Here is an 18,889-nt window from a genome sequence, read left to right as displayed (position 1 = left end):
AAGATTTTATTTATTTATTTGACAGAGACAGCCAGCGAGAGAGGGAACACAAGCAGGGGGAATGGGAGAGGAAGAAGCAGGCTCACAGCAGAAGAGCCTGATGTGGGGCTCGATCCCACAACGCTGGGATCACGCCCTGAGCCAAAGGCAGACGCTTAACTGCTGTGCCACCCAGGCGCCCCTGGCAATGGATTTTTAGATAGGATACCAAAAGCATAAGTCTAAAAAAAAAAAACTCAATAACTGGGCTTCATCAGAGTCGAAGGACGCTATCAGCAAAGTGAAAAGAGAATTCATAGAATGGAAGAAAATAACTGCAAGCCAGTAACTGATCAGGGACTCGTACCTAGAATATTTAAAGAAAACAGACATGCAGACATAATGTATAGCATAGGGAATATAGTCAGAAATAGTGTAAAAGCTTTGTATGGTGACAGATGGTAGCTAGATTTACCACGCTGATCATTTTGTAACATATGCAATGAATCACTGTGTTGTACACCTAATGATGTCAAGTATACTTCAATTAAAAAAAAACAAAACCTCTTGGGGTGCCTGAGTGCCTCAGTTGGTTAAGCAACCGACTCCTGATTTTGGTTCAGGTCATGATCATGGAGTCATGGGATGGATCCCCATGATGGGCTCCACACCCAGCATGGAATCTGCTTGAGATTCTCTCTCTTCCTCTGCCCCTCCCCCCACTCACATTCTAAATAAATTTTAAAAATCTTAAAAAAAAAAAAAGCCCCTCTTACAACTCAATAATAGAGGACAACCTAATTAAGAAATGGGAAGGATATGAATAGACATTTCTCTAAAGAAGATATACAAATGGCCAAAAGCACATAAAAATATGCTCAACATGATTACTCATTAGGGAAATGCAAATGAAAACCACAATAAATACTTCACAACCATCATGATGGCTATAATCAAAAAGTCAAACAGCAACTTTTGGTGAGGTTGTGGAGAAATTAGAACTCTTGCATGCTGCTGAAGGAACATAAAATGGTGCAGCCACTTTGGGAAACAATTTGGAAACTCCTCAAAAAGTTAAACACAGAGTTGCTGTTTGACCCAGCAATTCTACTCCCAGGTATACATCCAAGAGAAATGGAAACGTATGTCCGTACAGAAATTTGTACACCAATGTTTATAAGCAGCATTATTCATAATAGCCAGAAAGTAGAAACAACTAAATGTCCATCAGTTGATAAATGAATAAAATGTGGTACAGTCACAAAATGGAATATTACACAGCCATAAGAATGAAGTAGTGACTGATGCTACAACATGGATGAACCTTGACAATAGTATGCTGAGTAAAAAAAGCCAGACATAATATGGTCACATATTGTATGATTTGATTTGTATTAAATGTTTAGAAAAGACAAACTCATAGAGACAGAAAGTAGATGAGTAGTTTTTTAGGGCTGGGGGGACAAGTTAGCAGTTTCTTTTTAAGATGATGAAAATGTTCTAAAATTGATTGTGATGATGGCTGCCCAAATCTGTGATTTAAAAAAAAAAAAAAACCCACTGAACTGTACACTTTAAATGCGTGAATTATATGGTACGTGAAATACATCTCAATAATTTGTTACAAAAAAACCTTCTTATTAAGAAAAAACTGTAGAGGAGCCTGGGTGGCTCAGTCAGTTAAGCATCATGTCTCGGAGTCCTGTGATGGAGTCCCGTGTCGGGCTCCCCATTCAGCAGGGAGTCTGCTTGTCCCTCTGCCCCTCTCCTGGCTCATGCTTGCTCACTTGCTCTCTCTCAAATAAATAAAATCTTAAGAAAAAAGAAAAAACTGTAACATGGTAAATTAAACATAGCCCTTGAAAGCCCAACTACAATGGGAAGTAAAGGAAAAAAATTTTAAGGTTTTTTTTTTTTTTAGATTTATTTATTTAACAGAGCAAGTGAGCACAAGAGAGAGGAGCAGAAGGAGAGGGAAAGAATCTCAAGTAGACTCCTCACCAAGTGCAGAGCCAGACAAGGGGCTTAATCCCACGACCCTGAGATCAGGACCTGAGCCGAAATCAAGAATCAGTTGCTTAACTGACTGGACCACCCAGGTGCCCCGGAAAACTTTTTTTGAAGTTTCATATTCAAAATGAAAAGAGTAAGAGGGGTACCTGGTTGGCTCAGTCAGAAAAGCATGTGACTCTTGATCTCAGGGTCATCAGTTAGATGCCCCATGTTGGGTGTAGAGATTACTTAGGTAAAACTTAAAAAAAAAAAAAAGAGTAGGAGACAAGACTACAGCAGCAGCATTTCAGAAGCTAAAGAGCAGATGGAGGAGTGGGAACTTCATTTAGTTCCCCACCGTTTTCACTCTGCTAAGCCAACAGGAAGATAAGCCTAGAAGCAAGATGAATTTCCATCAAGGGATCCCAAAAATACTCGGAGATTCAAATCTCCACACAAATAAAATGGGAATAATTTCCATATTTCCCACCCACTTGTTGTGAGGAGCAAAGGAATTGTACATGAAAGTGCTTTTCAAATAGTAAAGTGCTGTAAGTGTACAACATAAAGGAGACTTATTGAAAAAAAAATTAAATAAAATAAAAATAAAGGAGCTTTATCTTTACCTTGCCATGTCATTACCCCAAGGAATCGATCAGCTACTTCCTGAGGGAAACTCCAATGCTCCGGAAGACACAAGGTTCCGTCAGATCTTTCAGAACACAATTTCTCTAGGTTAGCGATCAGGACGTTCAGGCAGATGTTGACCAAAGAGTAGGGAGATGCCTCCTCCTAGAAAACAAACTTTGTTAGAATACATCTACAAAAATTCACCATAAAAGTGGTCACGCAGGGGCGCCTGGGTGGCGCAGTCGTTAAGCATCTGCCTTCGGCTCAGGGCGTGATCCCAGCATTCTCGGATAGCGCCCCACATCAGGCTCCTCCGCTATTAGCCTGCTTCTTCCTCTCCCACTCCCCCTGCTTGTGTTCCCTCTCTTGCTGGCTGTCTCTCTCTCTCTCTGTGTCAAATAAATAAATAAAATCTTAAAAAAAAAAAAAAAGTGGTCACACAAAATACATCAAACTACTTGATGAGGATATCTGAAGATCTTTACCCTAACAGTGTTTTATATGATTTATATGTAATGAAACCACCTTATTCCAACTGTTAACTGAATGGAAAATTTTATCTATTACACTTTCTGTTCTATCTTGAAAAAAATTAAGTTCTCTCAATCCTTCACTCATCACCTGTTCTGTTCCAGCCGCTGAAAATACAGGATGAGCAAAACACAGTTCTAATCCTTTTGGAGCTAACAGTTTATTGGGGAATAAAACCAAGAAATCTGACAATTTCAATAAAACACAAGGGACAACTCAAGCAGAGATCANAAAACACAAGGGACAACTCAAGCAGAGATCACATGGTCATTCAGTCAACAAATAGTTATTCAGTGATTATTATGTCCCAGAGGATAAGAAGGCCTGCCTATTGGGGCGCGTGGGTGGCACANTGAAAATACAGGATGAGCAAAACACAGTTCTAATCCTTTTGGAGCTAACAGTTTATTGGGGAATAAAACCAAGAAATCTGACAATTTCAATAAAACACAAGGGACAACTCAAGCAGAGATCACATGGTCATTCAGTCAACAAATAGTTATTCAGTGATTATTATGTCCCAGAGGATAAGAAGGCCTGCCTATTATTACCCTCAAGTGTTCACAATGTAAAAGGCTGCTATACCCAGGGTGCTGTAGAAGGATAAGAACCGAAAGAGAGGTGAGACTATAAAGGCATACTAAGAGACACTGGTATTTGTTCATTCAACAAACATTTGAAAGGCATGGCACTGTGTTAGACATGACTGTATTAAACATAGGCCAAACTGAGGTTGTACCTTTGTCAAAGGCTTCAACGTGGAATAATTCTTTGACCTCCAAGGTCCAAAGTTAAATTATTCCTTTGCAAATACCTCAACTGCTTGTTCCCTCTCCAGACAAAACCCCATTCCTGGAAGAACTTCACTATCCAGTTTTTTATAGCAACACGCAGCAGCTAATCGTCTACAGTGGGGGGAAAGACTCACATAACATAGTATGTGAGTCCTCAGTAGCTCTGAGACAGTAGCTCTGTCCACAAGATCTCTTCCAGAGAGGGTACTCTCCCAACATCAAGCAAGAATTATTCTTTGCCTTCCACTTGTTCCTCAAACACATGTTATGCTGTTAACAGACTCTGACTCACTGCACTGAGAAAAAGGAAGCCATCTCACCATTACACTAAGCTGGAAAACACACGTATCTTTTCTTTATTCTCCTCTTACATGGAGAACATGTACCTCCTTGAAAAGACCAACATTTCCCCATGTGCTGACTGGATTTCATCCCTCCTTGCCTTGGTCCCTCCTGACATTTCTTCATTCATACATACATCTTTCAAACTCTCCTCAAATGGATTATTCTTAACATATAATTTATGCTCTACTATATACCTTAAAAACAAAAAACCTTCTGTTGATTCCCATATTCTCTTCAGTTACTCCTCTTCATAACTACATTTCTCCAGTAAGTTGACATGCTATAGAGTAGTCCCCCCTTATCTGCAGAGGATATGTACTAAGACCCCAGTGAATGTCCTGAAACTGCCAACAGCACCAAACCCTATACACACTATTTTTCCCTATACATACATACAATAAAGTTTAATTTATAAATTAGGCACTGTAACGGATTAACATACTGTATTAAGCCTTATGAATGTGGTCTCTCTCAAAATATCTTACTGTACTATAACCCACCTTTCTTGTGATGATATGAAATGATAAATGCCTATGTGATGAGACCTCGTTAGGTAAATGACACTAAAGACCTTCTGACAATACATCAGGAGAAAGATCACCTGCTTCTGGACCACAGTTGATAGATACATGAAACCACAGAAAGTGAAACCTCAGATAAAGGGGGACTACTGTAATCACTTTCTTCCTATTTGTTTTTGTTTTTTTAAAGATTTTATTATTTATTCGACAGAGATAGAGACAGCCAGCGAGAGAGGGAACACAAGCAGGGGGAGTGGGAGAGGAAGAAGCAGGCTCATAGAGGAGGAGCCTGATGTGGGGCTCGATCCCACAACGCCGGGATCAAGCCCTGAGCCGAAGGCGGACGCTTAACCGCTGTGCCACCCAGGCGTTTTTGTTTTTTAAATTGAGGTGTAATTTACATCTAGCAAAAAAATTACTTTTTGTTGTATCCTTAGCTCTATAAGTTTTAACAAATGCAGTCTGTACCACCACCATAATAAAGATAGAGAACAGTTCTATCACCTAAAAATTCCCTACTGTCCCTCTGTAGATATTCCCTCCCACCATCCCCATACAACCAGTTATCTGTGTTCTGTCCCCAGAGTTTGGCCTTTTCCAAAATGTCATATAAATAGAACCATATAGTATGTAGGCCTTTTGAATCTGATTTCTTTCACTTCCCATAACGCATTCGAGATTCAGCCATGTTGTTGTGTTTTTGAAATTAGTTCCTCTTTATCGCTGAGAAGTATTACACTGCATGAATTTTCCACAGTTTTATTCACCAGCTTAAGAGCATTTGGATTGGGGCCTGTGGGTGGCTCAGTTGGTTAAGCGTCTGCCTTTGGCTCAAGTCTTGATCCTGGAGTACCAGGATCGAGCCCCACCTTGGGCTCCCTGCTCAGTAGGGAGTCTGCTTCTCCCTGTGCCCCTCACCCAGCTCATGCTCTCTCTCTCTCAAATAAATAAATAAAATCTTAAAAAAAAAAAGAGGATTTGGATTATTTAAAGCTTTAGATAAATATTCATGGAAAGGTTTCCAGGAACGTAGTTTTCATTTGTCTTGGGTAGTTACCTAGGAATGGGATTCCCGGGTCCCAGTAATTCCACACTTTCTACTCACGTATGTATTTAACTTTACAATAAGCAACTAATAACCTGTTCTTCCAAAGTGGATCTATCATTTTGCATTCCCAAAAGAATCTAATTTCAGTTGTTCCAAATCCCCATGCCGGAATTCATGTTCAAAAAGAAACAGGGAAGCAAAAAAAATTTCCTGAAACAGTCTCAGCAGACTTCTACTTAGGTCTCAAAAGCCTGAATTGGTTCACGTGCCCATGGGAAAATGGAGATTATACTTCATGTGGTTAATTTCTATAGATCTATCTTCCCAGTCACTATCTATTTAGTGGTGTTTAGTTCTTCCCAGTGTAACTGTATATGGCTCTTTTTTCATGTTTTACTTCATCTTTTATTTCTTTACTTTTAAATATAGTATTTAGAAATTCCATTTTCTGAAGTCTCCTGGTATATAACCCTTTTAGTCACTGATTCTTACTCATGGAGACTCATGCTTTATAAATAAAATTGTGAGTGCATCTTTAGTGGGATTTTATTTGTAGGACTCCCATGAGGCCTGGGTAGAATACATGTCACATCAGAGAGATTCTGCTAAACGCCATTTATCCCAGGGGCATTACCAGGGATCACTTTGATAATTTCTCAGGGACAGATTTCCTGAACCAAGCAAGAAATGTCATTTAAGACCCTGAATTTGTGTGAAGACAGGACTGCGATAGCAAATTTTTAGGAGATATGTTTCCACTCAAAATCCAAACCAAAACTGACAAGATTTCCCCATTTCCATTTCCCATAAGCAGATTTTTTTTAGATCACACTTCACTAAAGTAAAGCCAGCCTCTGTTAGCCCATATTAGTTATATTATATATATAGTTATAGTTTACAGTCTGCACTCAAATTCCCTACCTGGTTTTGACAAAAGCCTAGCCTCCAATCCCTGGTTATCAACATTGGTAAATGTCAAAGCTTCAGGGTCTGCTTACAGCTCTGTTTTCCAGTTTCTCTGAATTAGGCAGGAATGCTGGAGATTTCTCTTACTTTGAGAGTGTTTTATCCCGAATATTTAGTTTTAAGACTTTCTAACATTATTTGCCATATTAATGAACATGACAGCCCCATTTAAAAAATACCATAAAGACTAAATCCAAGTACAAGATACTAAACATTCAAATATAAAAATATAATAAAACGTAAAATATATTTTTATACTTTTATATTTACCCCATAGCTTAAACTGTATATACCAATATGTTTAGAGTCCCTTATTGTGTCCCTCCCTGATGCTATTTCCCATCCCTTCACCCAGAGGCTATCATTATTTTGAATACTGTTTAGTTTTCCATGTTTGTGAACTTTATGTAAACAGAATTATACTATAGTATTCTGCTACTGGTTTTTGTTTTATAAATCAGTATATGTTGTAGAAAAACATCCTATGCCATTCATTCTTCAAATCACTCTATCGGGTTTCCATCCCCCACCAAGACCAATAATGACTAATGCCTCCACCTCTGTATTATTTGACTACTGATTACATGACTCTAAATATTAATCTATAGGGGCACCTGGCTGGCTCAGTTAGTGGAACATGCAACTCCTGACCTCGGGGTCGTGAGTTTGAGCCCCATGTTGGAGTAGACTTTACTTTAAAATAGATAGATAGGGGGCGCCTGGGTGGCTCAGTCGTTAAGCGTCTGCCTTCAGCTCAGGGCGTGATCCCAGTGTTCTGGGATCAAGCCCCATATCAGGCTCCTCCGCTAAGAGCCTGCTTCTTCCTCTCCCTCTCCCCCTGCTTGTGTTCCCTCTCTCGCTGGCTGTCTCTATCTCTTTCAAATAAATAAATAAAATCTTTAAAAAAAATAGATAAATATTAATCTATAAACCCAATGAATTCCAGATTATCTCCAGCTCGTATCTCTCATTAAGCTAGTCTTAGGTACCCAGTTGCCTTCCTGACATGTCTACTTAACTGTCACAAATTCTTCAAATTCACCATGTAGAAAACTGAATTTCCCCAGTCTTCTATTGCTCAATAAAATGGCATCACATCTATTTAGCTGCTTAATCTTTACTGATACTTTCTTTTTTTTCCCTTGCTTAGGCTTTAATTTTTGATCAACAACAGCAGATATTTACTTACCAGTATCCCCTGTAATTTTATATTAAGAACCTCTTAGGGGCACCTGGGTAGCTCAGTCAGTCAAGCATCTAACTCTTGGTCTCAACTCAGGTCTTGATCTCAGGGTTGTAATTTCAAGCCCTGCACTGGGCTCCACGCTAGGCACGGAGCCTACTTTAAAAAGGGGGGGGGCACCTGGGTCGCTCAGTCGGTTAGGTACCTGCCTTTGGCTCAGGTCATGCTCTCAGGGTCCTAGGATTGAGCCCCATGTCGGGCTCTCTGCTCAGCAGGGAGTCTGCTTCTCCCTCTCACTCTCCCTCTGTGCTCACTCTCAAATAAATAAATAAAAACTTAAAAAAAATTAAAAAGAACCTCTTAAACTATTGCCATGGCTAATAATTTAGAAAATACATTAAAATGCTGAATCAAATAATAACCAAGTTGTCGGGCCATCATGCTGCAGCTCTACCTTTGGCATTTCACTTATGTAGGGCATTATAGTTTTGATCTCCACAATGTGTTGAGAGCACACAGGAAACAAGACCATTTCTTTAAAAAAGCATCATTTACCAAACCCTTTCTTACAATCAATTCTAAATCTTCCAAGTTAAGAGACAAGTAATATAAACTCACATTGCAACCTGGATCCATCTAGTTTTAATCACATCTCCCCTTTCTCTAGAAATTAGTGTGCTAAAAATAGCATGTTTTCAAATAAACTAACATAATGGCTAACTGTATTCCTTCTACTGTTTTGGATGGATATAAACTAACAAGAAAAATTTGCACTCAAAAACACTATTTTTAATTCCCTGAAATACAGATAGTAGAGAATTTTTAACAGTGTTTCTACAAGATACACCAATGTAAGATCAATAATTGTTTTTGTGGTTAACTCTATTTATCAGCTGTCATAAAGCATGTACTGGAACTAGTTGCTGTGCTCAACTACCATTTCTTGAAAACCAGAATATGAGAACAAATTCTGACCCCCCAACAGGCCATCAACGACCTTTCACTCAGATATTAAATTTCCCCAACCCTGAAATTAGAATAAAAAGCAACCACGTATTTATGCGACTTTTCCCCAGAGCAATAGTACAACTAGGGACACATAGCAGAGGCTCAATGAACATACATTAAAAGAATAAACAATAAAAATAATGTCAAGATTCAAGAGTTTACACTACCAAAAAGTAAGAAGTATTTGCAGACACTTTACTTTTGGCAACAGATCAAGCTGCAAAAAAAGTTACACATCTGGATCTTTATAAAATACTTCATTTCAGGACGCCTGGGTGGCTCAGTCTGTTAAGCGGCTGCCTTCCACTCGGGTCATGATCCTGGAGTCCTAGGATCGAGCCCCATGTCAAGCCCTGCATTGAGCTCCCTGCTCAGGGGGAGTCTGCTTTTCCTTCTGCCCTTCACCCCCTGCTCGTGCCCACTCTCTCTTTCTCTCTCTCTCTCAAATAAATAAATAAAATAAATTATTTCATTACCAATCTACCTAGTTATATGAATTGCTATCTGGATGACCTTGCACTACTGCATCCTATAAGGAAAAGTTTGGTGGCTTTTTGTTAGAATGTGAATAATTTCCTAATTTATCTATTTTGTAACTTTGATGATACTGGATTTGTTGTTGTTGTTTCCTCCTTTCTAAAAGTAGAATATGAAGATACCTCAAGTTCATTTTGGAAGTATGAAGAGGATAAATATAAATAACTAACAAGTGAAGTATCTGTACTTGCAAATGATTATTTTTAACCCCTCCTTTATACAGACATTTTGGGGAATGGAACAGTATTGAAAGAGGATTTTTCAGATCAATAACATAATTTGATAAAGAGTAGAACATCTAAACAGAACTGGGGAGAACAGGCAGCATCAACCTATCAAAATCCATTGTTCTCTATTTCTTTTGTTTTACATGACAGTGGTTTATATGGAAGGTACCCAGTAAATTCAAATTAATTTAAAACAAAATCCTATCCATATATACATTTTTTAAAGTTGGCTCTACGCCCAAGATGGGGCTTGAACTCATGACACCAAGATCAAGACTGCTCTACTGACTAAACCCAGGCGCCCCTCCTATCCACATATTCTAGTGTATGTGCTGCCAAAGCGAGCACTTCTATCCATATATTCTAAATACACAATTTTACAAAGTACTCTTGTGAATTTGGAACATACTCCTTGTAGTATGTGACTACTAGAAGATCACATCCAAAGCCCATGGTATGCCAATGGTGAATGTGAAATTCTATTTAAGCGTAAAATAGATTCCATTATTTCTCACTTTAAAGACCTATACTTTCCATTAGTAAGAATAAATCAATTCCCTGTCCAGGATAACCACCAAGTCAAACTCCACTGTCACAAACTTTTTCATTTAGAGTCAGCAGCTGTGTGACACATGAAGTTTTATATTGATGTGGATGGATTATCACTAACCTCCACAATTCCTAAAACAGAATTTTAATCTAAGGTTACAGAGGCAATGCACATACACTCTGTGTGCTAAGAGGTCTAGGTCCTTCTACTGACAGAGAAATTACTGATACTTTCGTGTTCTTAATCAACACCCCACACAAACACATATCCAATACATTAGCAAAATCCTACCAGTTTTACCTGTGTCAGGTAGCTTCAACTGGCCACCTACCTCCCACCCAGATTCATCCCCTTAATCTTCTCCACCCTGCTCTGTACTCCTGGAGGTAAAGTGGATCCCATGAATGGATGCCCTTGCCCTGCTATCAGTTTAGTTCTGACAACATGAAACTTTCAAAGATAGGAGGGAGGTGAATGATGTTACAACATGTATTCATATCCTAGTGTGGCTATACAGATTGCCACAAAAAATGGTATGGCTAAAAACAACAGAAATTTATTCTCTCACAGCTCTGGAGGACAGAAGTCCCAAAATCAAGTCCCTGTGAGCAGGGCCATTCTCCTCTGAACATACCAGGGAAAAACTGTTCCTTTATCAGCTTATGGTAGCTCCCGGCTTTCCCTGGCTGAGGGAAACTCTGATCTAGGTCTCCATCTTCCCATGACCTTGCTCCCTGTGTCTCTAGGTCTCAAATCTCCCTCCCTTTTCTCATAAAGATCCCACCAGTCACTGGATTTAGGTGGACCCTAAATCCAGATAATTTTTTTTTAAGATTTTATTTATTTATTTGACAGAGATAGAGACAGCCAGCGAGAGAGGGAACACAAGCAGGGGGAGTGGGAAAGGAAGAAGCAGGCTCATAGCAGAGGAGCCTGATGTGGGGCTCGATCCCATAACGCCGGGATCACGCCCTGAGCCGAAGGCAGACGCTTAACCGCTGTGCCATCCAGGCGCCCCTAAATCCAGATAATTTCAGCAAGATTCTCAACTTAGGAATGCCTGAGTGGCACAGTCAGTTGAATGTCCAACTCATGATTTCAGCTCAGGTTGTGATCTCAGGGTCATGGGATCCAGCTGTGTGGGGCTCCATCCTTGGTGCGGAGTCTGCTTGAGAGTCTCTCTCCCTCTCCCTCTCCCCTCCCGCTTGTGCTCTATCCCTCTTTAGGATAAATAAATCTTAAAAAAAAAAAAATTCTCAACTTAACTGCATTTGCAAAGACCCTATCTCCAAATAAGGTCAAATTTACAGGTTCCAGGAGTTAGGACTTGAACATGTTTTGGGGGACACAGTTCAACCCACTACAGATTATTTCCCCAGCTTTCTCTCTTTAAGGTTGCCTTGAGCTGGCTGTGTTCCCCCAATCACTGCTTTAAAGTTAACCCTCTCTCCTTGCTATAGACTGAATTTTCCTCGAAAATTCTTTATGTTGAAATCTAACTCCCAATGTGATGGTATTTGGAGGTAGGAGACTTTGGGAAGTGATTAGGTCATGAGTTCTCATGACTGGAATTAGTGCCCTTATAAAGAGGCTCCAGAAGGCTCCCTTCCCCTTTCTGCCATGTAAGAACACAGCAAATAGTGTCTATGAAGGAAGAAGTGGGTTCCCAGCAGATATGGACTTGATCTTGGACTTCCTAGCCTCCGAAACTATGAGAAAGAAATTTCTGTTGTGTATAAGTCACCTAGTCTATGGTATTTTTGTTATGGCAGCCTGAAGACTAAGACCCTCCTTCTGGGAGGTCATCTGGGCCTAAGGATGGCAATAGTTACTTAGTGGACATGGAGTAATACATTACCGTGCTTTTCCATAATTCACCCTTATTATCTTTGGAAACAGTCCTTTAATTAAATTCTCATTGAATTATCCCTATTCTGAGTGTATCATCTATTTCCTGCTGTGCATATGACTATTAAACCTCCCAAATAAATTTCTAGTCCATCCCCTTCTTTCTAGCTACACTACCAATTTCTAATTCAAGTTGCTACCATATCTTACCTAGAATGCTAAGAAATTACAAATTAATTTCTCTACTTTTGCTCCTAATCCTTTTCTAATCTATCTCTACCTGCAGTCTAGACTCATCATTTCTTTCTTTTTTTTTTTTTTAAAGATTTTATTTATCTATGTAACAGAGAGACAGACAGCGAGAGAGGGAACACAGCAGGGGAGAGGGAGAGGAAGAAGCAGGCTCCCAGCCAAGTAGCCGGACATGGGACTCGATCCCATGGGACTCAATCCCGGAACGCCGGGACCACGCCCTGAGCCGAAGGCAGACGCTTAATGGCTGCGCTACCCAGGTGCCCCTAGACTCATCATTTCTAAAATATAAACTGCAGCAAGTAACTCTCCTAATAAACATGTTTTATTTCTTAAGATTTTATTTATTTAGGGCGCCTGGGTGGCTTATCGTTAAGCATCTGCCTTCCGCTCAGGTCATGATCCCAGGGTCCTGGGATGGAGCCCTACATCGGGATCCCTTCTCAGTGGGGAGCCTGCTTCTCCCTCTCCCTCTCCCTGTGCCTGTGTTCTCTCTCTCGCTGTGTCTCTGTCAAATAAATAAAATTCTTTAAAAAAATTTTTTAAATTTATTTATTAGAGAAAGAGCATGAGCAAGCAGGGGGAGGAGCAGACGTAGAGGGACAAGCAGGCCTCAATCTCACAACCCTAAGATCATGACCTGGGCTGAAATCAAGAGTCAGACTGCTTAGCAGATTGAGCCACCCAGCGCCCTCCCCACCCCCCTTTTAAGAACAGTTTTTAAAAAAGAACAATTTTAAAAAATATTTTTAAAAGCAATTTTTTTTAAAGTTTAGTGATAACAGAACACTGTTTTACATTTTGCAAATTTCACTAGTGTGTAGCTTAAGAAAATGGAATCTAAGGGACACCTGGGTGGCTCAGTCGGTTAAGCCTCAGCCTTTGGCCCAGGGTCCAGAGATGGAATCCAGGATCAGGCTCCTTGCTCTGCAGGGAGCCAGCCTCTCCCTCTGCCTACCACACTCCCTGCTCGCAAATAAATAAAATCTTAAAAAAAAAAAAAAGTCAGGGAAGGAAGAAACAAAACAACAAACAACAGGACAAATAGAACACAAAGAGCAACATAGTAATCTTAAACCCAACAATTCTGAATAATTACATTTACTCTAATTTAAAAGGCACACACTGTCAGACTGGATAAAAAAGACCTTTGTTTACAAGAGATGTGCTTTAAACATAAACAACACAGGATTGTTAAACACTAATCATAAGAAAAATGGAGTTAACTAGATTAGTGTCAAAAGAAGAAGCCTTCAGGGCAAGAATATTATGAGAAATCATAAAAATAAAAGGATTACTTCATCAAGAAGACATAATCCCTAAATGTATATGCACTTACTAACAGCTTTAAAATTTATGAAGCAAAAACTGAAAGAATAAAAAAGAGAAATCCACAATTACAGGTAGAAAAGAACACTCATCTTCAGAATTGATAAAAAAAAATAAGTAGCTGGAAAATAAGCAAGAATATAGAAATTAATATTATCAACCAACTTGACCTGACATTCATAGAATATTATATCCTCATATATTCCTTAAGTGCACATGAACATGCACCAAGATAGATCATATCTGAGCCATAAAACAAATCTCAATAAATATAAATGGATTAAAATCAGAGTATGTTCTCTGACAACAATTATGTTAGAGGTCAATTAAAAAAATGTGAAATATCTCCAACTATTTGGTAATGAAGCAATATATTTCTTTTTTTTTTTTTTTAAAGATTTTATTTATTTATTCGACAGAGATAGAGACAGCTAGCGAGAGAGGGAACACAAGCAGGGGGAGTGGGAGAGGTAGAAGCAGGCTCATAGCGGAGGAGCTTGATGTGGGGCTCGATCCCCTGAGCCAAAGGCAGACGCTCAACCGCTGTGCCACCCAGGCGCCCCTGAAGCAATATATTTCTAAATATCCCATGGCTCAAATAAGATCTCGTAATGGAAATCAGAAAATATTTCTAACAATATATCAGAATTTTCGGTATTAACCAAAGCTGTGTTAAAGGAAATGTATAGCTCTAAATGTTTCTATTATAAACAAGAAAGATATAAAATTAATGACCTAAGTTCCCACCTTAAAAAGATTTAAAAAAGAGAGTAAGCTAAAACCAGAATAAACGTAAGAAATTATAAAGATAGGAGCAAAAATAAGAAAAAACAGATGTACAATGGATATAAGTCAAAGCCAAAAGTCAGTTCTTCAAAAAGACTAATAATATTACCAAATCCCTAAGTACAAAGACTAAGAGAAAGAAAAAAAAAAAAAGAAAACACCAATACCAGGAACAAAAAACTGAACGTCATGACTGATCCTACATGCATTAAAAGGATAATAAAGGAACTGTATGAACAATTTGGCCGATAAATTTGATAACTCAGATGAAATACAGAAATTACTAGAATAACAAACTACAAAAACTGACCATCTATTAGACAATTACATTTCTAAATGTGTGTGCACTTACTTCTTGACAAACTGACCCTTTTATAAACATGAAATAAAAGTATATGACTAACTCTCCCAAAGAAATTCAAGTCTCAATGGCTTCACTGGTGAGTTAGTTCTATTAAACACTGAAGGAAGAAATAATCTCGGGGTTTTAAGTTCAAGCCCCACAGTGGGGGTAGAGTTTACTTAAAAGAAATAAATAGGGGGTGCCTGGGTGGCGATGTCGGTTAAGCATCTGACTGTTGGTTTTGGTTCAGGTCATGATCTCGGGGTTCTGAGACTGAGCCCCACACTGGGCTCCAAGCTCAGCTCAGAGTCTGCTTAAGGCCCTCTCTCCCTTTGCCCCTCCACCTTGCTCTCTCTGACTCTCTCTCTCTCTCAAATAAAATCTTAAAAAAAAAAAAAGAATTAAAAATAAAAAATAAGAAATACTCCCAAACTTAAAAAAATTGAATAGGAAAAAGAATCTGAATAGGTGACATTTTTTTTTAATTTTTTTTTTAAAGATTTTTTAATTTATTTATTCGACAGAGATAGAGACAGCCAGCGTGAGAGGGAACACAAGAAGGGGGAGTGGGAGAGGAAGAAGCAGGCTCATAGAGGAAGAGCCTGATGTGGGGCTCGATCCCATAACGCCGGGACCACGCCCTGAGCCGAAGGCAGACGCTTAACCGCTGTGCCACCCAGGCGCCCCGGTGACATTTCCCAATTCATTTTTTGAGGCCAGCATTATCTCGATACTAAAACTGATAAAATATTTCTGGAGAGCAATTTTCCTCATAAACACAGACATAAAAATACTTAACAAAATATCAGCAAATAGAATCCTGCGATATATAAAAATATATGACCAGGTGGGGATTATTCCTAGAATGCAAAGTTAAATTCACAATAAAATCCACCACATTAACAGAATAAACAACAAAAATATATAGTCTTAAATGCTGAAGCATTTGACAAAATTCAACACACAGTCATAACTTAAAAAATACTCCTGGCAAACTAGGAATAGAAGAAAACTTCCTTAATTTGACAAAAGGCATCTGTGAAAAACCTATAGTCAGTATTATACTTAAAGGTGAAAGATCTAGAACACAAAGATGTCTACTCTCACCACTTCAACATTCTACAAAGGTCCTAGAAAGTGCAATTTAGAAAAAGGAAATAAAGGGGTGCCTCGTTGGCTCAGTCAGTTGCGCTTCTGCCTTCAGCTCAGATTATGATCTCTGAGTCCTGGGATGGAGCCCTACAACAGGCTCTCTGCTTGATGGGGAGTCTGCTTCTCTCACTGTCCCTCTGTGCTCTCCCCACACCCTCAAATAAATAAATAAAATCTTAAAAAAAACAAAGCTGAACTAAAAGGGAATAAAGTAAAGCTGTCTTTATTTGCAGATGACATGATTGTGAAGAAAATCTTAAGAAATCTTAAAAAAAAAAAGGCTAGAGAAAAGTGAATCTAGCAAGGTTGTAGAACACAAGATCAATAGCGGGGGAAAAATTGTATTTTTTTAAAAAATATTTACAGTATCGAAAAGAGGGATCAATTTAACAAAATATGTGAAAGACCTTTACATCAGAAACTACAACACATAAAGGCAACATATACAAATGGAGAAATAGATATAAGCAAAAATGTATTTGTGCACTGTAATTTTTAAAATAAAATCTTATAAATAAAACGAATGTATACCGTACACTATGTTATCATAGAGAAAATGGGCTGATCACTTTTCTAAGGAAATTTGTTTTAATTCCAGTCAGCGGCAACAAAAAATGTGCCTGAGATACTGTGCTAGTACATGCTTAAAAACCCAGCTTTTCCATTAGCTACAAACAAATTTACAAATTATATAGAAACATTTAAGAGTGAGTCCAGAGAGTACAGGAGCACAGGCCAGATCTTTTTGCAGGGCACAAAAGCCTTCCAACGAGGCGCTGTAAGTAAAACCTCAATGAATATTTCCTTCCCTCCATATTTTAGGTTCTCTAGAACCTTCTCTAGATATTGAGTTCTAAGAGGGTGGCCCTTGGGGCGTTGTAGAATGTGGAGTCCGACTTCAGAACACCTGATGTCAGGTTCAGGTTCTCGAGCAAACCAACTTTCAGAGCTCTCAACTTCTCCACACACACCAGTAAAACGGAGACTATCAATGCTTACAAAAGACGGGAGATAACCAAATTACTCTAAAAACGCGACACTTACAGAGTAAGCAGCAAATACACTCTTTTGGTTTGCATTTTGGTTAAGTTCATTTTAACAGGAATTCCGTGGGGGAGGAGGGAGAACACGTGAACTGAAGGAATTTCAGTCTTGGGGTTCCAGTTTCCCCCGCCGGGCTCAGGAGGGCTTCCAGTTAGAGTTGCCGGGCCCAAGGCCTCGGGTAGTAGGAACTGCTGGGTCACAGCCTCTGTGGGGTACCACGTCCACAACGCACATGGCAGTACGGTCGAGGTTTGGGGCATTGGGCTCCTTTTTGACAGTAATAAGCGCCACCGTCTACTGCCGGCCAAGCCTAGTGCCATGACCAGAGCTTTCGTCCGGACTTATCCCACGCTGCAAAATACCGGCCGCAAAGTCGGAGACTGGAGGAGAGGACTACCCCCTCCCCAAGGTCAGCCGGGGGGCGGGCGACACTCTCCCGCGCCGCGCCTTCAGACTGCCGCGCGAGGTCAGCGCGCTCTGCCCTGAGGCTGGGACGCCCCGGGCAGAAAACTCCCTTCCAGCAAGCACTTCCCCAGCGACAACCGGGCCCAGCCGCGGCTCAGCCCTTCAGACTTTACCCCCGCGTCGGCCAAACGAACCAGTAAGTGCCTCCGCACAGTTCCCGACGACTCCTCGACGAGCGTAGCGTCCCGCCTAGGTCCGCGTCCCCGCGCCCGTGCTCACCTGCACCACACAGCAACCCAGCGCATCCTTCTGTGCGTCAGGAGGGACGATGGTCCGGGGCGACAGGCCCGGGTGCAAGAAGTGAACCATGGCGACCCCCGCCGGTGGGGCGTCAGGTCTCCCGGGCGTGGAGCCGGGACCCGGATCCCGCGAGAGGAGGAGTCCACTCCAGCCGACAGACAGCTTGACCGTCGCCGGCTCCCAAGAAGCTCACGCAGCCCTCACGCCGCTCCGTCCGGGCCCCAGGAGTTTTGAAACGCCCGGCGTGGCGACGCGCACGCGCCCGCCGCAGCCTCGCCCCCTCCCGCGGAGGCCGGACCGCCGCAGACCCCGCCCCTAGGCTGGGCTCTCCCCTGGCCTATTCTCCCCTCTCCCCTCCAGCCGACCACTACCCCACCCTATCTGAGGCCAACAGTCTCGTTCTGGCGGCCTCATACCTGCTGTGCCACTCACCCAACTCCTACTCACCCCTCTGAGTCCATCTTCCCTCAAACCCACACCTCAGAGATTGACACCGCATTCCTCTCGCCCCTGTAGAGCCTGCCCACAGACCACTTCGATGAAGTTGGGAAATAGAATATTTATATATTTAGTTTTAGTAATCTCTGTACGCATCGTGGGGCTCGAACTCACGACCCAAGATCAAGCGTCACATGCTGTACCCACTGAGCCAGCCAGACACCTGTAGGATATATATATACATATATAATTAATATATAATACATATTTTTAATACTTAAAAATATATGTATTTTAAAGACCTTTCTCCTAAAACTCCGGCACAGGCACCTCTATTATATCAGCCTTCTCTGTTTCAACTTCTACTGACATTGGATGAATCAAATACCAAAACCACTTCTGACCTAGTAAGTCCACAAAATGAACTAGTCTGCTTTCTTCTAACCTACAACGTATCAAGAAGAGCCTTATAACCTGCTCCAAGAAAGAAACCCTCAAAGAGCAGTAAATTCATACACTTCAGCTAATTTAAGAAAAAATATGTCTTGGAAATGGTAGTTCTAAACGAGTATGAGCCTTGGATTTGAATCCTGGATTGAAATTCCTGCTCAGCCCTATCTACTAAATTGTAAACCTTGGGCAAGATTCTTAATTTCTCTGAAACTCAACATCCCCATCGGT

At 40.5% G+C, this 18,889-nt stretch overlaps 1 protein-coding gene across 7 annotated transcripts in view; it reads right to left on the bottom strand.

Annotated features, from left to right (window-relative positions):
• The window catches only part of ZYG11A (zyg-11 family member A, cell cycle regulator), a 100,292-nt gene extending 82,250 nt beyond the window's left edge, over window positions 1-18,042 (bottom strand). For 6 of the 7 annotated variants that reach the window (XR_004623079.1, XR_004623080.1, XM_034652806.1 and 3 more), the window contains exons 1-2: window positions 17,750-18,042; window positions 2,598-2,763 (exon numbers count right to left, since the gene is read on the bottom strand). Coding sequence is in view for 4 of the 7 variants with exons in the window: in XM_034652806.1 (XP_034508697.1) it covers window positions 2,598-2,763; window positions 17,750-17,839 (256 nt within the window). In the remaining 3 variants the exon portion in view is untranslated. Of the gene's footprint in view, window positions 1-2,597; window positions 2,764-17,749 lie in introns of those variants that run through there. The other variant, XM_034652812.1, reaches the window with a different exon arrangement.
• Window positions 18,043-18,889: the final 847 nt, after the last annotated feature.

Source organism: Ailuropoda melanoleuca, chromosome 2 (genome assembly GCF_002007445.2).
Source record: "Ailuropoda melanoleuca isolate Jingjing chromosome 2, ASM200744v2, whole genome shotgun sequence".
Taxonomy (NCBI): domain Eukaryota; kingdom Metazoa; phylum Chordata; class Mammalia; order Carnivora; family Ursidae; genus Ailuropoda; species Ailuropoda melanoleuca.
Note: the sequence above shows the minus strand (reverse complement) of the source record. Positions and strands in the feature narration are given on the sequence as shown.